This window comes from Marmota monax, unplaced genomic scaffold (genome assembly GCF_021218885.2).
Source record: "Marmota monax isolate L192 unplaced genomic scaffold, Marmota_monax_Labrador192_F-V1.1 WCK01_AAM20220418_F8-fsc00002, whole genome shotgun sequence".
Classification (NCBI taxonomy): domain Eukaryota; kingdom Metazoa; phylum Chordata; class Mammalia; order Rodentia; family Sciuridae; genus Marmota; species Marmota monax.
The window spans coordinates 11,949,876-11,965,629 of record NW_026693571.1 but is presented as its reverse complement, the minus strand read 5'-3'; the positions used below and the strand labels follow the sequence as shown (position 1 = coordinate 11,965,629).

The 15,754-nt window shown below is 37.1% G+C and overlaps 1 protein-coding gene across 4 annotated transcripts in view; it reads left to right on the top strand.

Moving 5' to 3' along the window:
- The window catches only part of Npnt (nephronectin), a 69,646-nt gene extending 56,718 nt beyond the window's left edge, over positions 1 to 12,928 (top strand). For all 4 annotated transcript variants that reach the window (XM_046459203.2, XM_046459204.2, XM_046459205.2 and 1 more), the window contains 4 exons: positions 151 to 237; positions 708 to 806; positions 8,526 to 8,782; positions 10,211 to 12,928. In XM_046459203.2, coding sequence (XP_046315159.1) covers positions 151 to 237; positions 708 to 806; positions 8,526 to 8,782; positions 10,211 to 10,306 — 539 coding nt within the window. In that variant the 3' untranslated portion in view covers positions 10,307 to 12,928. The remainder of the gene's footprint in view (positions 1 to 150; positions 238 to 707; positions 807 to 8,525; positions 8,783 to 10,210) is intronic.
- Positions 12,929 to 15,754: the final 2,826 nt, after the last annotated feature.

The window sequence follows — 15,754 nt, the reverse complement described above, 5'->3', positions numbered from 1 at the left end:
CTTCATGAATCTTCATGTGAAATGTCATTGAGTATTTTGGATGCTTCCAGGTGAATGAAATGTCCAGGGCTTTTCCCTACCCTTGTTAAAGGCAATGCTTTATTATCAATACCTTATTTAAAAAGTAAGCTGAAAACCTGTCTCTTGCAGTTCCACGGCAGCCTTCAAATGACTTGTTTGAAATATTTGAAATAGAAAGAGGAATCAGTGCAGATGATGAAGCAAAGGATGATCCAGGTAGGAACCAGGATGACATGTTCTTCTTTCCCTCCATTTCAACTTAAATTATAGATTGTTCAGTCCTGTTGGGGAAAAATACACATCTTTTTTGTATATGTGTGTATGTGTGTGTTTTACAAATCTGTCAAACCATTTGAGCAAAAATACTTATGAATCATCAGTCTCTTTTTAAAAATATATTAAGGTGGTATTTGAATTGCAAGAAGGAAATCATATTTTATAAGTGACGATGTAACAAGGTCATGATTTGGCAACATTCGTGTGTTCTATTTTTGCAGCTGAACACATGTACACAATTGTGCTGAGAAAGGATTCTTGTAATTTCCTTTCAGTCTCATGGAAAGAAATTCTGGTGGGATGTTAAATGTTGATAGGGGAGAATGCTTGTTATACAGATACCCTGGTCTTTAGATTAATTTGTTTATTGAGTTTGTGATCTACTCATCCTTCTGGTCATTTCCTTGTAGGTGTTCTAATACACAGTTGTAGTTTTGACCATGGACTTTGTGGATGGATCAGGGAAAAAGACAATGACTTACACTGGGAACCAATCAGGGACCCAGCAGGTAAAACCATTTCATCTACCTCTTCCTGCTATACTTTTCATTTTGATCCTATACTAATCAAGTATACTGTAACACATCTCTGTCTTTACTTAATATATGGGGTTAAAAAAAAGATCATGCCAGTATTCATGTGCTTTAAGTGAGCCTGATTTGTTAGCTATTAATTAGAATTATATTATGGAAGACAAGAAGTTAATTAAAAGGCCAGCTAATTTCTCTCAAAAAGTTTGGTAAGTAAAACATGTAGAGTCATTCTAGCAAATAATTTTCAAGTTATCTGTAGTGGCAGTTTAGAGGAGAAGAAAAGAGAGAGAGAGAGAGAGGGAGAGGGAGGAAGGAAGAAAGGAAGGAAATAAGGGAAGGAGGGAAAGAAAGAAATATAGTGGTATATCAGCCGTGGTAATGATCCCTGTTTGTATTTTCAATTATGACCCTTTAAAAATATATTTTTTTAAAAGATCTGAGTGGTAGTAGAAGGTGGCAACGGAAACTTCTGCAAAGTTGGTTATCTCTCTGAAAACAAATTCACTCAGATGCTAGGGAAAATAGTTACCAGTTACCACCGCTCATTCCATAAGACTGGGTTAGTAGAAAGGTAGATTTAGATACAGTCTCTTGGAAAGTTTATATTCTTTAAAATTGTACAATTCCTATTTATCTAAAGTTTTAGTACTTATGTTTTGTCTTCAAATTTCAGGAAATAAAGCTACATTTTGTTTTTGTCTTTTGTCTTCCCTTAGTAATAAAATGTTTTTGTTGTTGTTGTTGTTGTTTTGAATGAGACCAACTTGACGGAAGGGTGAGGAGTTTTTTTTTTCTCTTTTTGTTCTCCTGATTCTACATTCAAAGAATAAATGATACAAGACTTATTTATTTATTTATTTATTTATTTATTTTAGAAGCCTAGATCTTAAATACTGTACCAGGTATATAGAAAAGCACAAAACACACAAAAGTTAACTTGCGAGAGCTTAGGATGTGTTAAAGCAGTTCTCTTACAACTTCAGTTAAAATGCAGATTTTCATGCATGTCTAATAGGCTCCCTAGGGATACATCCTCTGCTGCTGGTCCCCAGTGTACATTTTGAGAACAAAGTATTTAAAAAAATTTATCCAAAACCATATTTATTAGATCCCTGAAAATCAAATTGTAACAGAAATATATTAAAATAAAAATCGGCAATAAACTTTCAAAAATATGAATATTTAGTAAATTCAAATGGGTGTTTAGATTTCTTTTATCAAACATATATCATGTAACATCTCACACAGTACACACACTCATTCTTTTTCTCAAATTACTCCTACTTATTTGAGGTTAAGCAGAGCATTATTATTGACCCAGTATCTATGAATAAGACAGAATCCAACATATATTGAATACCTACTATAGTCCCAACCCATTTGCCATCTCATTAAGTTTATTTAATCCTCTTCTCTACCCTATAAAGCAGGTAATATTGACTTTATTTCACAGAGGAAATATAGACATCTATAGAGGTGACATAGTTTCCTAAGGTCACAGAGCTACAGAATGGTGGGAATTTAGTGCCAAAGTCAGATTTTATGATTTTTATCTCCAAGACTCTTTCTGCTACCCATGGAGCCTTCTAGGTAGTTCAGTGCTCAGAACATCTGCAGCATTATTCTAGGTATTTCATTCTCCCAGGCTGGCCTCAGTTGTACTGCATGTGATGTGATTATGTGCATTCTCTGATTAGCAGTTCAGAGACAATAGATAGACTGACTGCTGATCTGGAGTAATTTGCTTATAAAGGAAGCATCTTTGGCAATGGTGTATGACAGTCACGAACAGTGTCATAATGAATAACGCTGTTGAGAAGGTGCATTGGAGAGAGTAATTCATACTACACTCAAAAGAAATCCTTCTACTTCTAGGTAGACAAGTCTGTAGATAGTCTATATAAATTAGACCAACTTGATTTTTAAAATTTAAACACTGTATTTAGTACATTTCAACATCTTTCATTATTCGTCACATTTGTAAATGTTTAAAATTTGTGACCCAATTTCCCCTTGCCCTCTGGTAGAAAAATGAGAGGATGGCTAGAAGTTAGAAATTAGACACAAAACATTTTTGGTCATCAGGTTAATGTGGGTACAGAATACATGGAAAGAAATTGACAGCTGTTTGGGTGACTGGGTAAGTCCTGATGATTGACTCTGGCCCTTGGAGGATGCAGACGATTTTGACCAAGTTTTTACAACAACTTAGATGAATCCTATATTGAACTTAGATACTGAAGATAAACTGACCTATTTTTGACTCGAAGCTGGAGAAGGAAACATGCATGTGCTGACATAACCAGCATCTAAAATATTAGATGAATGTGTCACAGTAAAGAGTGTGTTAGCTAGTGTGGGGTGAATACAAGGTGTGGTTCATGGTCTAGAAACCAGTCTCCCAGCTATGGGATGGAGAAGATGACTGAGCACTAAGTGTCTAATCACCTAAGAGTTTTTGTGGATAGTGAAACCAGTATGAGTGAATCCTGTGACATGACTTTCAAAAAGATGGGCTGTTTCCATAGAAATATGGTACCTTTCCAGAATGGAAAATCTGCTGTGGTTAAGTGGTTAACCCATTTCTGAGCATTCTTTGCTGATTGAAATGTAAGTCACTCAGAAGAGAATACTTATGACTACAACTAGATGACAAGTTGGATCAATGGGTGAAAGCTACAGAGAGATGGATTTGGTTCACTTTCAGAACTTTCTAACAGACTGTGAATAAAACAGAGTAGGCTGACATGGAAAGGCTGAGTTCTGTTGGTGGGGAAATTTGACGGTCATCATATGGCAAAGTGTTCTTAAAGGATTTGTAGCATCAGACTAGGGTTGATTAGAAAACCTCTTAAACCAGTGTGAAAGCCTTTGGTTCGGAATGGAATGTCCCAGAAAATCACAAGGAAATTGGTAAGCAGGCTTCTAGCTTGGAAAAAAAGGCTAGGAAGACCAAAAGATGACGAGTTGGAGGAAAGACGTGGGAGGCATTATGTTAGGATGGATTTGCAGAATCTGTTTGTAGACTGTTTGGGGAGATTCTAACTATATATTGATGGGACAATGCCAATAAAGCTTACCTTTTCTGCCTATCTTTCTTCTAGGAAGATTAGGTGGAAGGGGGGAGGTCCAGGTGGAGAGAATGTGTGTGTACATGTGCATGCACATGTATGTCACATGCAAAAGCCCAAGAAGAATATGAGCAATTTAATAAATAATTTCTATGCATTGTTCTAATTACCAAACTAATTGTTTACTTGTTTCTACCTAGATTATACCATTTTTAAAAGACTATACATTTGGATTTCCCATTACGATTGATTTTAATGGTGTGTAGTTCTTATCCAAGATCTAGATTTGTAAATATTTTTTTATGTTGCTATTTCTAAAAAACCCTCAATTGAACATGCATACAACCTTGAGATTCAGCTATAAAATAAGTGAGTTTTCTAACTGCACTTCTTGGTACTAGTAGGTTTTGTTTATCACATTCTTGGACTTAATTGTGAAATGTAAAATTAATACATCCCCCTAAGGAACAGGAACTTGTCTGCAGACAGACATGACACCGTGCTATAGGCATGTAGCTGTACCTCTGAGGATGCCCTTCTTCTGTACATAAGGCTAGACTTGGGTCCCTTTTCCTGGAATCCTGGTGTTTCATGATCAAGGATTAAAGGCAACTGACAGCACTCTGTCCACTACAAGAGCTGCAAGGCAATTTTTTAAGTATATAAATATGCCAATGTATACATACAGGTGTATCTGTAGCAGAATTACAATCATTATTTAAAATATATATAATGAAAAATAATAATAAAAATGAAAGCTTTCTGCTATACCTGGCCCCTGTTTGCCTTCCCCAGATGTAGCTGGTTTCTTGGTTCTTTTTAGAGAGCAATTCACATACAATGGCACCCTCATCTGTACCTTGTTTTATTACCCAATGATACCATACCACCTTAGGAGTGAACTAGTAGAACACAGACTTGAAGCCAGAGCACCTGGGCTGAATCCCAGCACCACCACTTCCTCCTAACTTTGACCTTGAACAAGTTCCTTAAAAGTGGTAGTTAAAAATGTCTACTACACATCACACAAAGCATTTCAAGCAGTGCCTACCCAGAGTTACCATGATGATGATGTTAGCCATTGTTGCTGAAGGCTGTCCAGTATCAGTCCTTACAGAGCACCTCATTCTTATTAATACCAGCTCTTACTCATCAGAGGCGACACAAAAACCAGCCCTCTACTGAGGAACATCTGATTTGCTTCCAGCCTTTTAGTATTTCCACATCTAGTGAATAACCCTGTACAAATATATTTTCTTATATATTGAATATATCTATAGAAGAAATTACTTAATATGAAATTGCTGAGTCAAAAGAGAATTTGCATTTTGAATTTTGGCAAATCCTACCAAATCACCTTTCATAAAGGTTGTAGCATTTTTTATTTTTATCATCCTCAAAACAGATATTATGAAACTATTCTTTATCTTAGCCATGCTTATGGATGAAAAGGCATTTCATTTTAACTTTAATTTGCATATCTTTCTTTTGTGGAAAGCTGACTCTCTCTCTCTCTCTCTCTATATATATATATATATACACACACACACACACACACATAATTTTTTGTAATGCTCATTTTCTTGTTTTTAATTATTGATTTTTAAAAATTCTTTTATATAAAAAGGAAAGCTATCCCTTTTTCATGTGTTACAAATATTTTGAATTATTTTGCTTATCTAAGTACTTCATGGTATTTTTCATCTTTCTAAGTGAAAATTTGGAAACTTAAATGTTTAATAAGAAATTTGCTAAGTGATTAATTGCATGCTTACAGCTATAAAAAGCTATTTCTTGACATAAAGAAATAGCTGTGATATATTTAATGAAAAAGGGAAGTTATAGCATTGCAAATATAGTACTCCTCCCCCCTCCCCACCTGCAGTAATGGGAATTGATCCCAGGAACACCTGACCACTGAATTATATACCTAGCCCTGTTTTGTCCAGATAGGTCTTGAATTTGTGATCCTCAGCCTCCTGAGTAGCTGGATTAACTGAGTGTGGTGCAGTACATCTGTAATGCCAGCTACTCAAGAGACTAAGGCAGAAAGATTACAAGTTTGAGGACATTGTGAGCAACTTACAGAGATCCTGTCTCAAATTTTAAAGAAATAAAAAATGATTGGGCTGTAGCGTGGTAGAGCATCCCTGAGTTAAATCCCCAGTACTTGGGGGAAAATTTTTTTTTTTAATTTTGTGCATATATTTACCTAAGAAAAGTTCAGAAATCAAAATGTTATTCATTATCTCTGGACTTTGGCATTATAATTTATTTTAATTTTCTTTATAACTCCCCCTCCTTCAAAATGGGCATGCATTACTTCTTTGGTTAGTAAAAGTCTAAGTTATTTATATTCAGTGGGTAAATACTGATAAAGCACAATGATATTATTTCTACCTGGGCCTGTTTCTTAGCCAGGCTATAAAATACAAATAAAATCACTGCAAAACTCCTTTGACCACACAGTTAACACATTAAAGTAATAGATACTATTTTATTCTCTTTGTAAGGGAACCAACAAGTATAGAATTCAAAATAAGTAAATTAAAATTTTAACACCTAACTCGCTCATCAAGTTTTGCAACATCAATAATTCACTATTCCCCATTCCCCTGATTTTTTAGGTATTGTGATGCTTTAAATGGAATGAAAATATTTCACATTTATGCCAGTATTTTAGAATCAGAATTGAAATTGTTATTTAAGAGGTAATTATTTGGGGATGCTGGATTAACTTTTACCTTAGTTACTATTTCAAATTGGCAACCTTTCCTGTATTATACACAGAAAGAATTCCTCACCATGGGGTTGGGGGCAGGGAAACAAACCCTGGTACTTGTAGAGCAGATCTAGGGAGGAAGAATGATTATAATTTCTTTTATGACTATCCAAATTTTAGAGTTTTAAGTGCATAGACAGAAGGATTATTTGAATCTTTTGTTAGGATGCCTTGATTTTGTGAGGTTGTTTTGTTTGCAGGCAGCAACTCGCAAAATGATATTAGTATACATTCCACGGGGTCTTAAGATAATCCCTGTTTTCATAAAACTTGCAAGTTCTTGGTAATAACCTGATATCTTTGCTTAACTAGAATACCTATGATCATTCAAAAGCTAACTTAAAGGCAGACATTTAAAATCCATCTAAATGTTTTGACCTAAAGTATGTTGGGGGTTAATTTGTGGGGGAAGGGAGTGAGGGTGGGAAGGGAGGAAATAAGAAACTGTGTGTGTGTGTGTGTGTTTGTTGATTCAAGTCAGGAGGACCTACTTCTGCAGGGTTTTGTTTTGTTTCTGGTTTTGGAACATCATTCATTTGTTCAACAAATGACTTTAAACACCTCAGAGTATAATGGGGAGGTTTGAGGGAGAGGTTGGTTCTGACATCAAGTTGTTGGACCTCCCCAGGAGCACTTAGCACAGGGCCTGCCACATCCTAAGTACACAAGATTCTGTGACCTCGGAGAGCTCTGAGGGACTTATTAAGGAGACCCTTGAGTGAGAAGACATGAAGATCTTATCATGTCTTGAATAAGTTAAGCATAAGAAAGCAGAGATGGCCTATCTTGTAACTGAAAAGCAAATGGAGTTTGTACCAAAACAGATACATGTGTTCAGCATTCCAACCACATTTTTCCTGTGGACAAATCAGTGTTGAAATGTAGAGTGTGTTTTTCAGTTGGCTGAGATAAAACTGCCTAAAGGGAAAGTCATTTGTACATGGATTGAGTTTCACAATGCTAATCTACTCGTAACTTTCTCCTGAGAAGCAGTGGTTCCCATTCTATTGTTGCTTAGAAATTTTATTTTTTAATTCCCTAACAGAGGCAAGCCAACTCTGTAGGCCTAGGGATCCAAGAACATCACCAAAATGATTCATCAAGTTTTTATTAAGATTTGGTGTTTACTTATATTTAATAGAATATATGCATAAAGTAGACACGTTATAGATTGGTTCTAATATAAAAGTGTTTTAAACCACTTACCTGATACTCCAGGAAGATGTGGAGGGTTTTCCGCACACCTCTGTGTCTGAGGTTAGGTGCACACCAGTGAGAGCAAAGCCAGCTCTAACTGCTTTTAAAATTTTTTTCCTTATTTAGAAATCTTTTTATTTTTTATATGGAAGAAGGAGAGAATAAACAGATACAGTGCTCTATAAATGGCCATGTGCTTTACTGCCCAGAGGTTAATTAGCCACATAGGAAATTCTCCCAGGAAATTTAGGGTTGATTCTACCACACTACCCAACCAGCTTGGCAGAAGGTGTTGGACAACACAGTCATAAAATTGGTAAGGCTCCCAAGGTGGTGAATGTGTGTAAGTTTGTGTCTACCTCTGTACGCATGATCATGTTCCACTGGGAAACATTCGTAGTGTTTGGATTTCTAATTATTGTGTTTTTGGCATAACTTCTATTATGAGCAGAGCAAGGGATTATATTTTTGTAAACAGTATAGACATAGGAATAAGTCAAATTTTCTCCTTCAAAATAATCTGGAATTCTTTACTAATGACTGTCGCAGTCTGAAGTTTATGAAAACAGAAACTCCTGCCCGTGCTGTTTGTGCTGGAAAGGGATACCGGCACACACACACATGGCCCTGCTTTTCCCATTCCAGGTGGACAATATCTGACAGTATCGGCAGCCAAAGCCTCAGGGGGAAAAGCCGCTCGCTTGGTGCTACCTCTCGGCCACCTCATGCATTCAGGGGACCTGTGTCTGTCATTCAGGCACAAGGTGACTGGGCTGCACTCAGGCACACTCCAGGTGTTTGTGAGAAAACACGGTGCCCACGGAGCAGCCCTGTGGGGAAGAAATGGTGGCCATGGCTGGAGGCAAACACAGATCACCTTGCGAGGGGCTGACGTCAAGAGCGTAAGTAGATCCCAAGGGAGGCAGAGCCTGGGAAGTTTTCCTTTCATAGGAGAACTCTGGGGTCTGAATTTGAAGACGCCTTGCTCTGTGAATTCAGGCTCAAACAAAGGTTTGTGGTTTTTTCTGGGCTTGATGATTCCATTCATTCCTCTTTCTGAGATTCCTTTTATGCTTCTTCATCCTTCTTCGTTACAACCTTTGACCATCACCACCTTTCCCACCCTGGTAAAGGCTCACAATTTTTAATGAAAAAAAAAATTAGGAATAGAAAAGTAAAAAAACAGTTGACAGAAACTTTGAAGGGTTTGGTGGCGTGCTGAATTGTGCTGCCTTACCTTTTCCTTCAATTCCTTAAATGTTCAACTTTTACTTCCATGAATTACTGTGGAGATGTTTCTTTCTTCTATTTTAAAATGTTCTTTAAAGTTCAATGTTTTTCCCTTGCCTTAAAGGTCATAGTTCAGCAGTCTCAGGTGGGAATCCAAGATCACAGTTGGAAAGAACAATTCTGTTTAGAATGGAATATAGAAAAAGCTTTGATTGAACATATAAATTTTATTTTAAATAGTCAAATCATGGGTAGCAAGAAAATTATCTACAGCATCCCATCAAAATAATGAATGCACTCTGAACAATGTCATCTTTGTGTTGATGCTTATAAGACTCTTGCTATGAGACACTGCAACTATGCTTGTCCATAGTTTCTAGAAACTATTTTTAAAAGAAAAGTTAGACTCCACTGATACAGACTTATCAGGGTATGTGCACTGTTTCACCTTAGGGTTTTTTTTAAATTTTTCTTAATATTTACATTACTTGGAGAAATGAAAAAATAAAATAAATTATTTTAGATTATATCATTGAAAGATTTCTCCTGTTTTTAAGGAACAGGGATACGCCCACAGAAGATTAAATCCAAGAGCAGTGAAAGTGTGGGGTTTTTCCATAGGTAAAACATTGGCATACTGGGTGGTATTTGATTCTGTTTCATTTGGGGACAATAGAACCATTTCATCAAACAGAGAAATTAAGAACTCCTGAGGTGGGCTGCATGATCACGATCTTTCACATCTTTGGCTCTTAATTTCTGCACCTTTATGTTCCGTCTTCTTGCTTTTAACCTTGGTAATCTTTGACAAACACATCTACTTTACAAGCATTCCTAAAGTGACTTGGTCTGTAGTTTAGAACAGCCTTTTAAAGAGTAACTGGTTCTGAGTAACACATTTGATGAACAGGTTACTGATGATTTAAGTTTCTGCCAAAAAAACAAACCTCAGAGGACTCTGGAAACTATGTCCTGGTCTTTCCTCTTGTCACTTAAGTTTCATGTTTACTTTTGGGGAAGGTTTGCCTTTAATTTGCTAAATGAGCGGGCATTGGAAAGGGGCAGAGGAGGCTTGACTGGTGTGTGCATTCTCTCCCTAGGTCATCTTCAAAGGTGAAAAAAGGCATGGTCACACTGGGGAGATTGGATTGGATGATGTGAGCTTGAGAAAAGGCCACTGCTCTGAACAACGCTAACAGCTCCAGAACTAGCAATGAACTCCTATGTTGGTTGCTCCCTCGTCTTTTTCCAATCCTCACCTTCTCTCCTCTTCTTCTTATCAGGCCTAGGAGAAGAGTGGGTCAGTGGGTCAGGAGGAAGTCTGGTTTGTGACCCACATCTTGCTGGCCTGCTTTGTGCAATCCCAATGAACAGTGACACCCTCCTTGAAGTACAGGGGCATCTGTAGACACATCCAAGCCATTCTGGGGTGTTGCCTTCCATCCTAAGTTTTGTTTGGGAAGGCCTTCAGTGTGTGTGACCTATACCATCCTTCATCCTGATTACAGAGTGCTCCTTGTAGCAAATTATGGGGAAGTTTTCAAAAGAAATCTGTGCAAATGGTCATTCTGTTATCTGTTCAGTGTTGTACCATGAGTAGTATTGACTTTCCTTAAGGTATGATGTACAGTGTGCTTGTGAAATTGATTTATCCTCTTCACTTACGTTAGTTCTGGCCTCACCTGAACTCTGACTTTCACTGCCATTCACTTTATAAAAGAAAGGTGTATAACACATCAATTTGCATTTATTCTTGTTATCTGTGTTTTTACTTTAAAGACAATTATGTAGAATGGGCACGGAATCCCTCGTTGGTAGTACTGTGTTTTGTGTAAATGTGCTATTGATACTAAGTATATAAGTGTTCCTAATATTTACAGACTCTAGTTGCAAGGTAAAAGGCAGCTTGTGATCTCTTGAACTAAAAAGACATGGCAAAATGTCATCCAGTTCCATGACCAATCCATTGGCAGCAAGAGAAAATTGGCAGAGGTGTCAGTTTGTGGTAATGGAGGGATGAATTTTTTTAAATTGCCTTGAGTTTAGTCTCTACAAGAACAGTAAACTATTTAGGGAGATAAGAAACTGCAGTGAACATATAAAAACCTCACTGTTTCAAGATATAATTTAAAACTGATGGCTTTACCATCTTAACATGGCTCTCTCTTATAATCTGTAAAAAGCTTTGTAAAAGTTTGGTTGCTGTAGAGGAAAGATCCTGCTGATGGAAGCAAGGTAAGAGGAAGAATAGGGGAAGCTCCACTGGAACAGATTTGTCATGCGAAATCCCCACAGGTAGAGCTTGCACAAGAAGCAAGCCCTATGCACTGAGGTATTGCATGTGTGGAGTCACACACCAGAGGAAGAGACAGGATTGGAATTCTAACATCCACAGACCCCAACTGTATTTCCTCCCTGCATATTTTATCTTTATATTAAAAAATACATAACTTTTAAAGGGTATCTTACTCCTGAGACTTTTCTTCGTTTCTAATTAAGTAATCAAAATATTTTCTACTGTTTTTGCCAGGAATCACAAAGATGATTAAAGGGTTGGACAAAAAGATCTATGATGAAAAATTAAAGGAACTGGGATTATTCAGCCTGGAGAAAAGAAGACTGAGGGGCAAACCATTGATGGTTTTCAAGTATATGAAGGGTTGGCACCAAGAGGATAGTGACCAGCTGTTCTCCATGTGCACTAAGAATAGAACCAGAGGAAATGGGCTTAGACTAGAGTGTGAGGGAGTGTTTCCTGGCAGGGACAGTTGTTAAATCAAAATTCTCCATTTAAAAAAAAAGTGTGAAAATATCTTTCTCTTCCTATCTCTCTCTTTAAAAAAACTAGATAAAAGTCTACCTATTTAAGATATGCTTACCTCAAGGTAAAGGAACAGATTACAGCATCCCCCAGATGATTTGATCCTATTACTAGTATATAAGGAACATCTTCAGAACTAAGTAATTTGGACTAGGCTCTAATTTAGGAATTTCCCTCTTGACCTCCTAACAGGGAGGAGCAAAGGGAGAATGATGCTGAGTTCATTAAAAGGTTTCTCCCTTTATGGCAAACCATGCAGTATTAAAACAAACACCCAATTTTTTAAAAATCTACATAATTTTTTCAAAGAGGTTGTGATGGATAGATACTTTAATATCTCAGTATTGTCCTAATATGGTAGTGTTTCAGGTTTTTTTTCCCCCTTTGGTAAAGGTATAAACCTTTCACTTGCTCAATAGGTGATATTTCAGATTTTTTTTTTTTTCAAAGAGAAACCCTACCAAGGAACACAGATGGAAACATCTTTACCTGGTGCATTCTCTTTGCTTAGTGTATGGAAGCTTAACTTAGCTCCTGGAAGAGGGTCATGCACAGCACCTCTAGATCTTTCCTTCATCTGCTCACTATGATTCCCTTTCTCTTACCAATTGGAATCTCCCAAGTCCCACAAACTGGTAATGTTTTTGAACAGTAGGTCCAAGAGAAGTTCTTTTATCATGTAACTTGTAGAGGCAGGGGGAGGGGGAATATAAATCATTGAGCCTTTGATTAAGGGCCAGAAATGTGGTCTTAGATCCATTTTTGATTCATTTCCTTTTTGTTCATATAACTGCACAGTTGAAGATGAAAGGGGAAAATAATTGAAAATTTCACTTGTAGGTGCCAATAATATATTGCACTAAAATGATGGAAGAAGTTATCCAAAGTACTGTATAACATCTTGCTTATTATTTAATGTTTTCTAAAGTGAAAAATGTTAGTGGTTTTCAATCAGTGAAGTAATACAATTCTTTGTAAATAAAAACACTTAATATTAGTTTTCTGTTTCTTGGTTTTTTTTTGAAGTGGGGGGGGTGGTGGCACTGGGAAGAAAGTACTGAGATAGTACATTGGTGTTTCACAAAAGCTATCTGTAGTAGAACCCTCTTTACTGCTTGGGAGAATAGGGATGATTATTACCTACATTATTGTTCTTACTGGTTTATAAAATATGAGACAATTTTCATCAGCATGCACAGGGAAAGAGAGCAGAATATCACTATAACCCATGGCTTATCAAATTGTTTTAATTATGTCTTGCCATCTCATTGTAAACATTTGCTTCAAATTCTTTTATGGAAAGGCAGGGTAATTTATAATTAATATATTTATATATATGCATTGTAAATGAAAAGCCTTTTTGCTAGTGATTGTTAATTTATAACATTTTACTCATATTCCAACAACCTTTCCTGATGGAAAAAAGAAACTATAAAGAAACAACATTAATGAAATCACGGAATAATAAAAGTCCTTGTGCAGAATTATAGAGAATAAATTCAAACCCTTCTTTCTTCTCAATACTCAGAGAACTCATAATAGCTGGATGACCCAAATCTTGCATAAATATATAATTCAAGTAAAAAGTTTAAAACTGCATGTTTTCTCGTCTCGGGGATCTTTCCTAATCATCCCTTGGAGATCTGAGAAAGGTCGGGTTTTCAGAGTATGTTCATTAAGAAGGTAAACCTTTGCAGAAGCCCCTCTGAGATTGGGGTGAGGGGAAGAAGCTTAGGATGAGTTTACAGGGTCCACGGTGTTGATTTGCTTAACAGATTTTTGAGCACTGGCTGTGTGACTCTGGGGTCCCACAGTGGGCAGACTTCCCCTGTGGGGTTCCAATCTAGAGAGGAAGGTGGACATTTATCAAAGTCATACAAGTATGGGCCAGGATTGTGGCTCAGTGGTAGAGTGCTTGCCTAGCATGCATGAGGCACTGGGTTACATCCTCAGCACCACATAAAAATAAAAAAAATAAAGATATTGTGTCCATCTAAAACTAAAAAATAAATATTAAAAATGTCATACAAGTAAATGCAAAATTGCTCTTCTAAAAAAACTATATGGGGCCTGGAAGGTTCCTAAGCCTAGTGGGTTTCAAGACCTTCACCACTGCTTTTCAAACTTTAAAATGCATGGGAATCACCTGGAATCTTGTTAAAAGGCAGCTTTTGATTTAGTGAGTTAGGAGCGGGGCTGAGAGTCTGTGCATCTAACCAGTTCCCAGGTGATGCCTCTGCTGCAGGTCCTGGGCCACAATTTGAGTGACAAATAATGAAAAATGGAGGGGGATTTGGGACTTTATCAATGTTAGCGTTCAAAGTTGAATGGTCTGAATGTCTGTGGTTTCAAGATTTAAATTTGTAAAAATTCACTGAGTTCCAGTATATTTTTAAAATTATTATTCTTAAAAAAAATCCTTTTTCTCAGCATGGAATAAACTTTCCTACCTGGTGCAGAACATTGCTTTGTCTATCAAATGGCACAGACTTCAAGGTAAGGAAGTCAATTGAAGACACTTAAACATAAGTGAGGCAGCAATCCAGGAAGACTACATTTTAGAGGACAAAGTGACATTCATAAAATTGGAGATAATTATTAAGTGCTTTTCCAGGATGCAGAAACCTAAAAGCAACCTGGAATTATAGTAGAGGTTAGTTCCAACTTGATTTTTCTGGAGTTAATTCATTAAAAGCTAACAATTAAGCCTTCACTTATAAACTCCCCATTTAATTTCTAAAAGTGTGGAAACCTACCCTGTGGGCTTTCTTCCATCATTTTATGCATATCTTCATTTTCTAGATCAAGTACCCTCTTGGCTGTCTCAATCTACTCAGACAGTTGCTCCTGACGTGTTGAATTATCTAAAGCAGTGGCTCCCAGCTTGTGGTAGTTTTAACCCACAAGGGGTATTTGGTAACTCCTAGAAACATTTTTAATAGATTAAGGACAGGTATATTGCTAAACATCCTGTAAAGCACAGGACAGCTCCACAAAATAATTATCTGACCCAGAATGTCAATAGTGCCAAGGCTGAGAAAACCTGATCTAAATCAATGATTTCCAATGTGCCATAGTTTGGATCTAGAATGTCCCCCAGAGGCCCATGTGTTTGGGAGGTTTTGTTCCCAGAGCGATGCTATTGGCAGGTGGTGGAAACTTTAAGAGGTGGTGCTTGGTGGGAGGCCTTAGGACCTTCCTATTTCCTTCCCAAGCCCCATCCTGGCTGCCATGAGGTGAGCAGCTTTGCTCCAACACATACTCTCTGCTTCATGTACTGACTCATGGGTCTAAAAGCAACTTCACCAACTGACTGAAACCTCTGAAAACTGTGAGTCAAAATAAACAAAAGATAGTAAGTTAACTAACGCTCAAAGTGTAGCAGTATAAGTCCTGGGAATATGTTAGAAATGCAAATTTTTGACCTCCACGTTCAACTTACAGACACTCAAGGTGGGACCCAGCAGTCTATGGTATATAATAAGCTGCTCAGGTAATACTGATGCACTTTAGTTTGAGATTGTTTCCTTACTAGCTCTCTACCACTCATCTTGAAGCAGACCAGGTACCCCCACCCAAAAGACACTTGCCATAATTAAGCTTCTCCTCTTGTCGTATCAGCAGGATGTCTGTAGCAGTTATTGTGCCTGGTAGGTTCCTCTTTCTTGTAAATGACAGGTTTGCACACAAAAGGTGTGACAGTCTGTAAGCTTGTTGTACAAAAGATATTATTTCCTTTTCCTTGGTAAAGTCTTGAAAGACTCCTGTCTGGCCTTAAAGGAAAAAAAAAATCACTTTCTGAGAACTCAAAGAAAAAAATTTT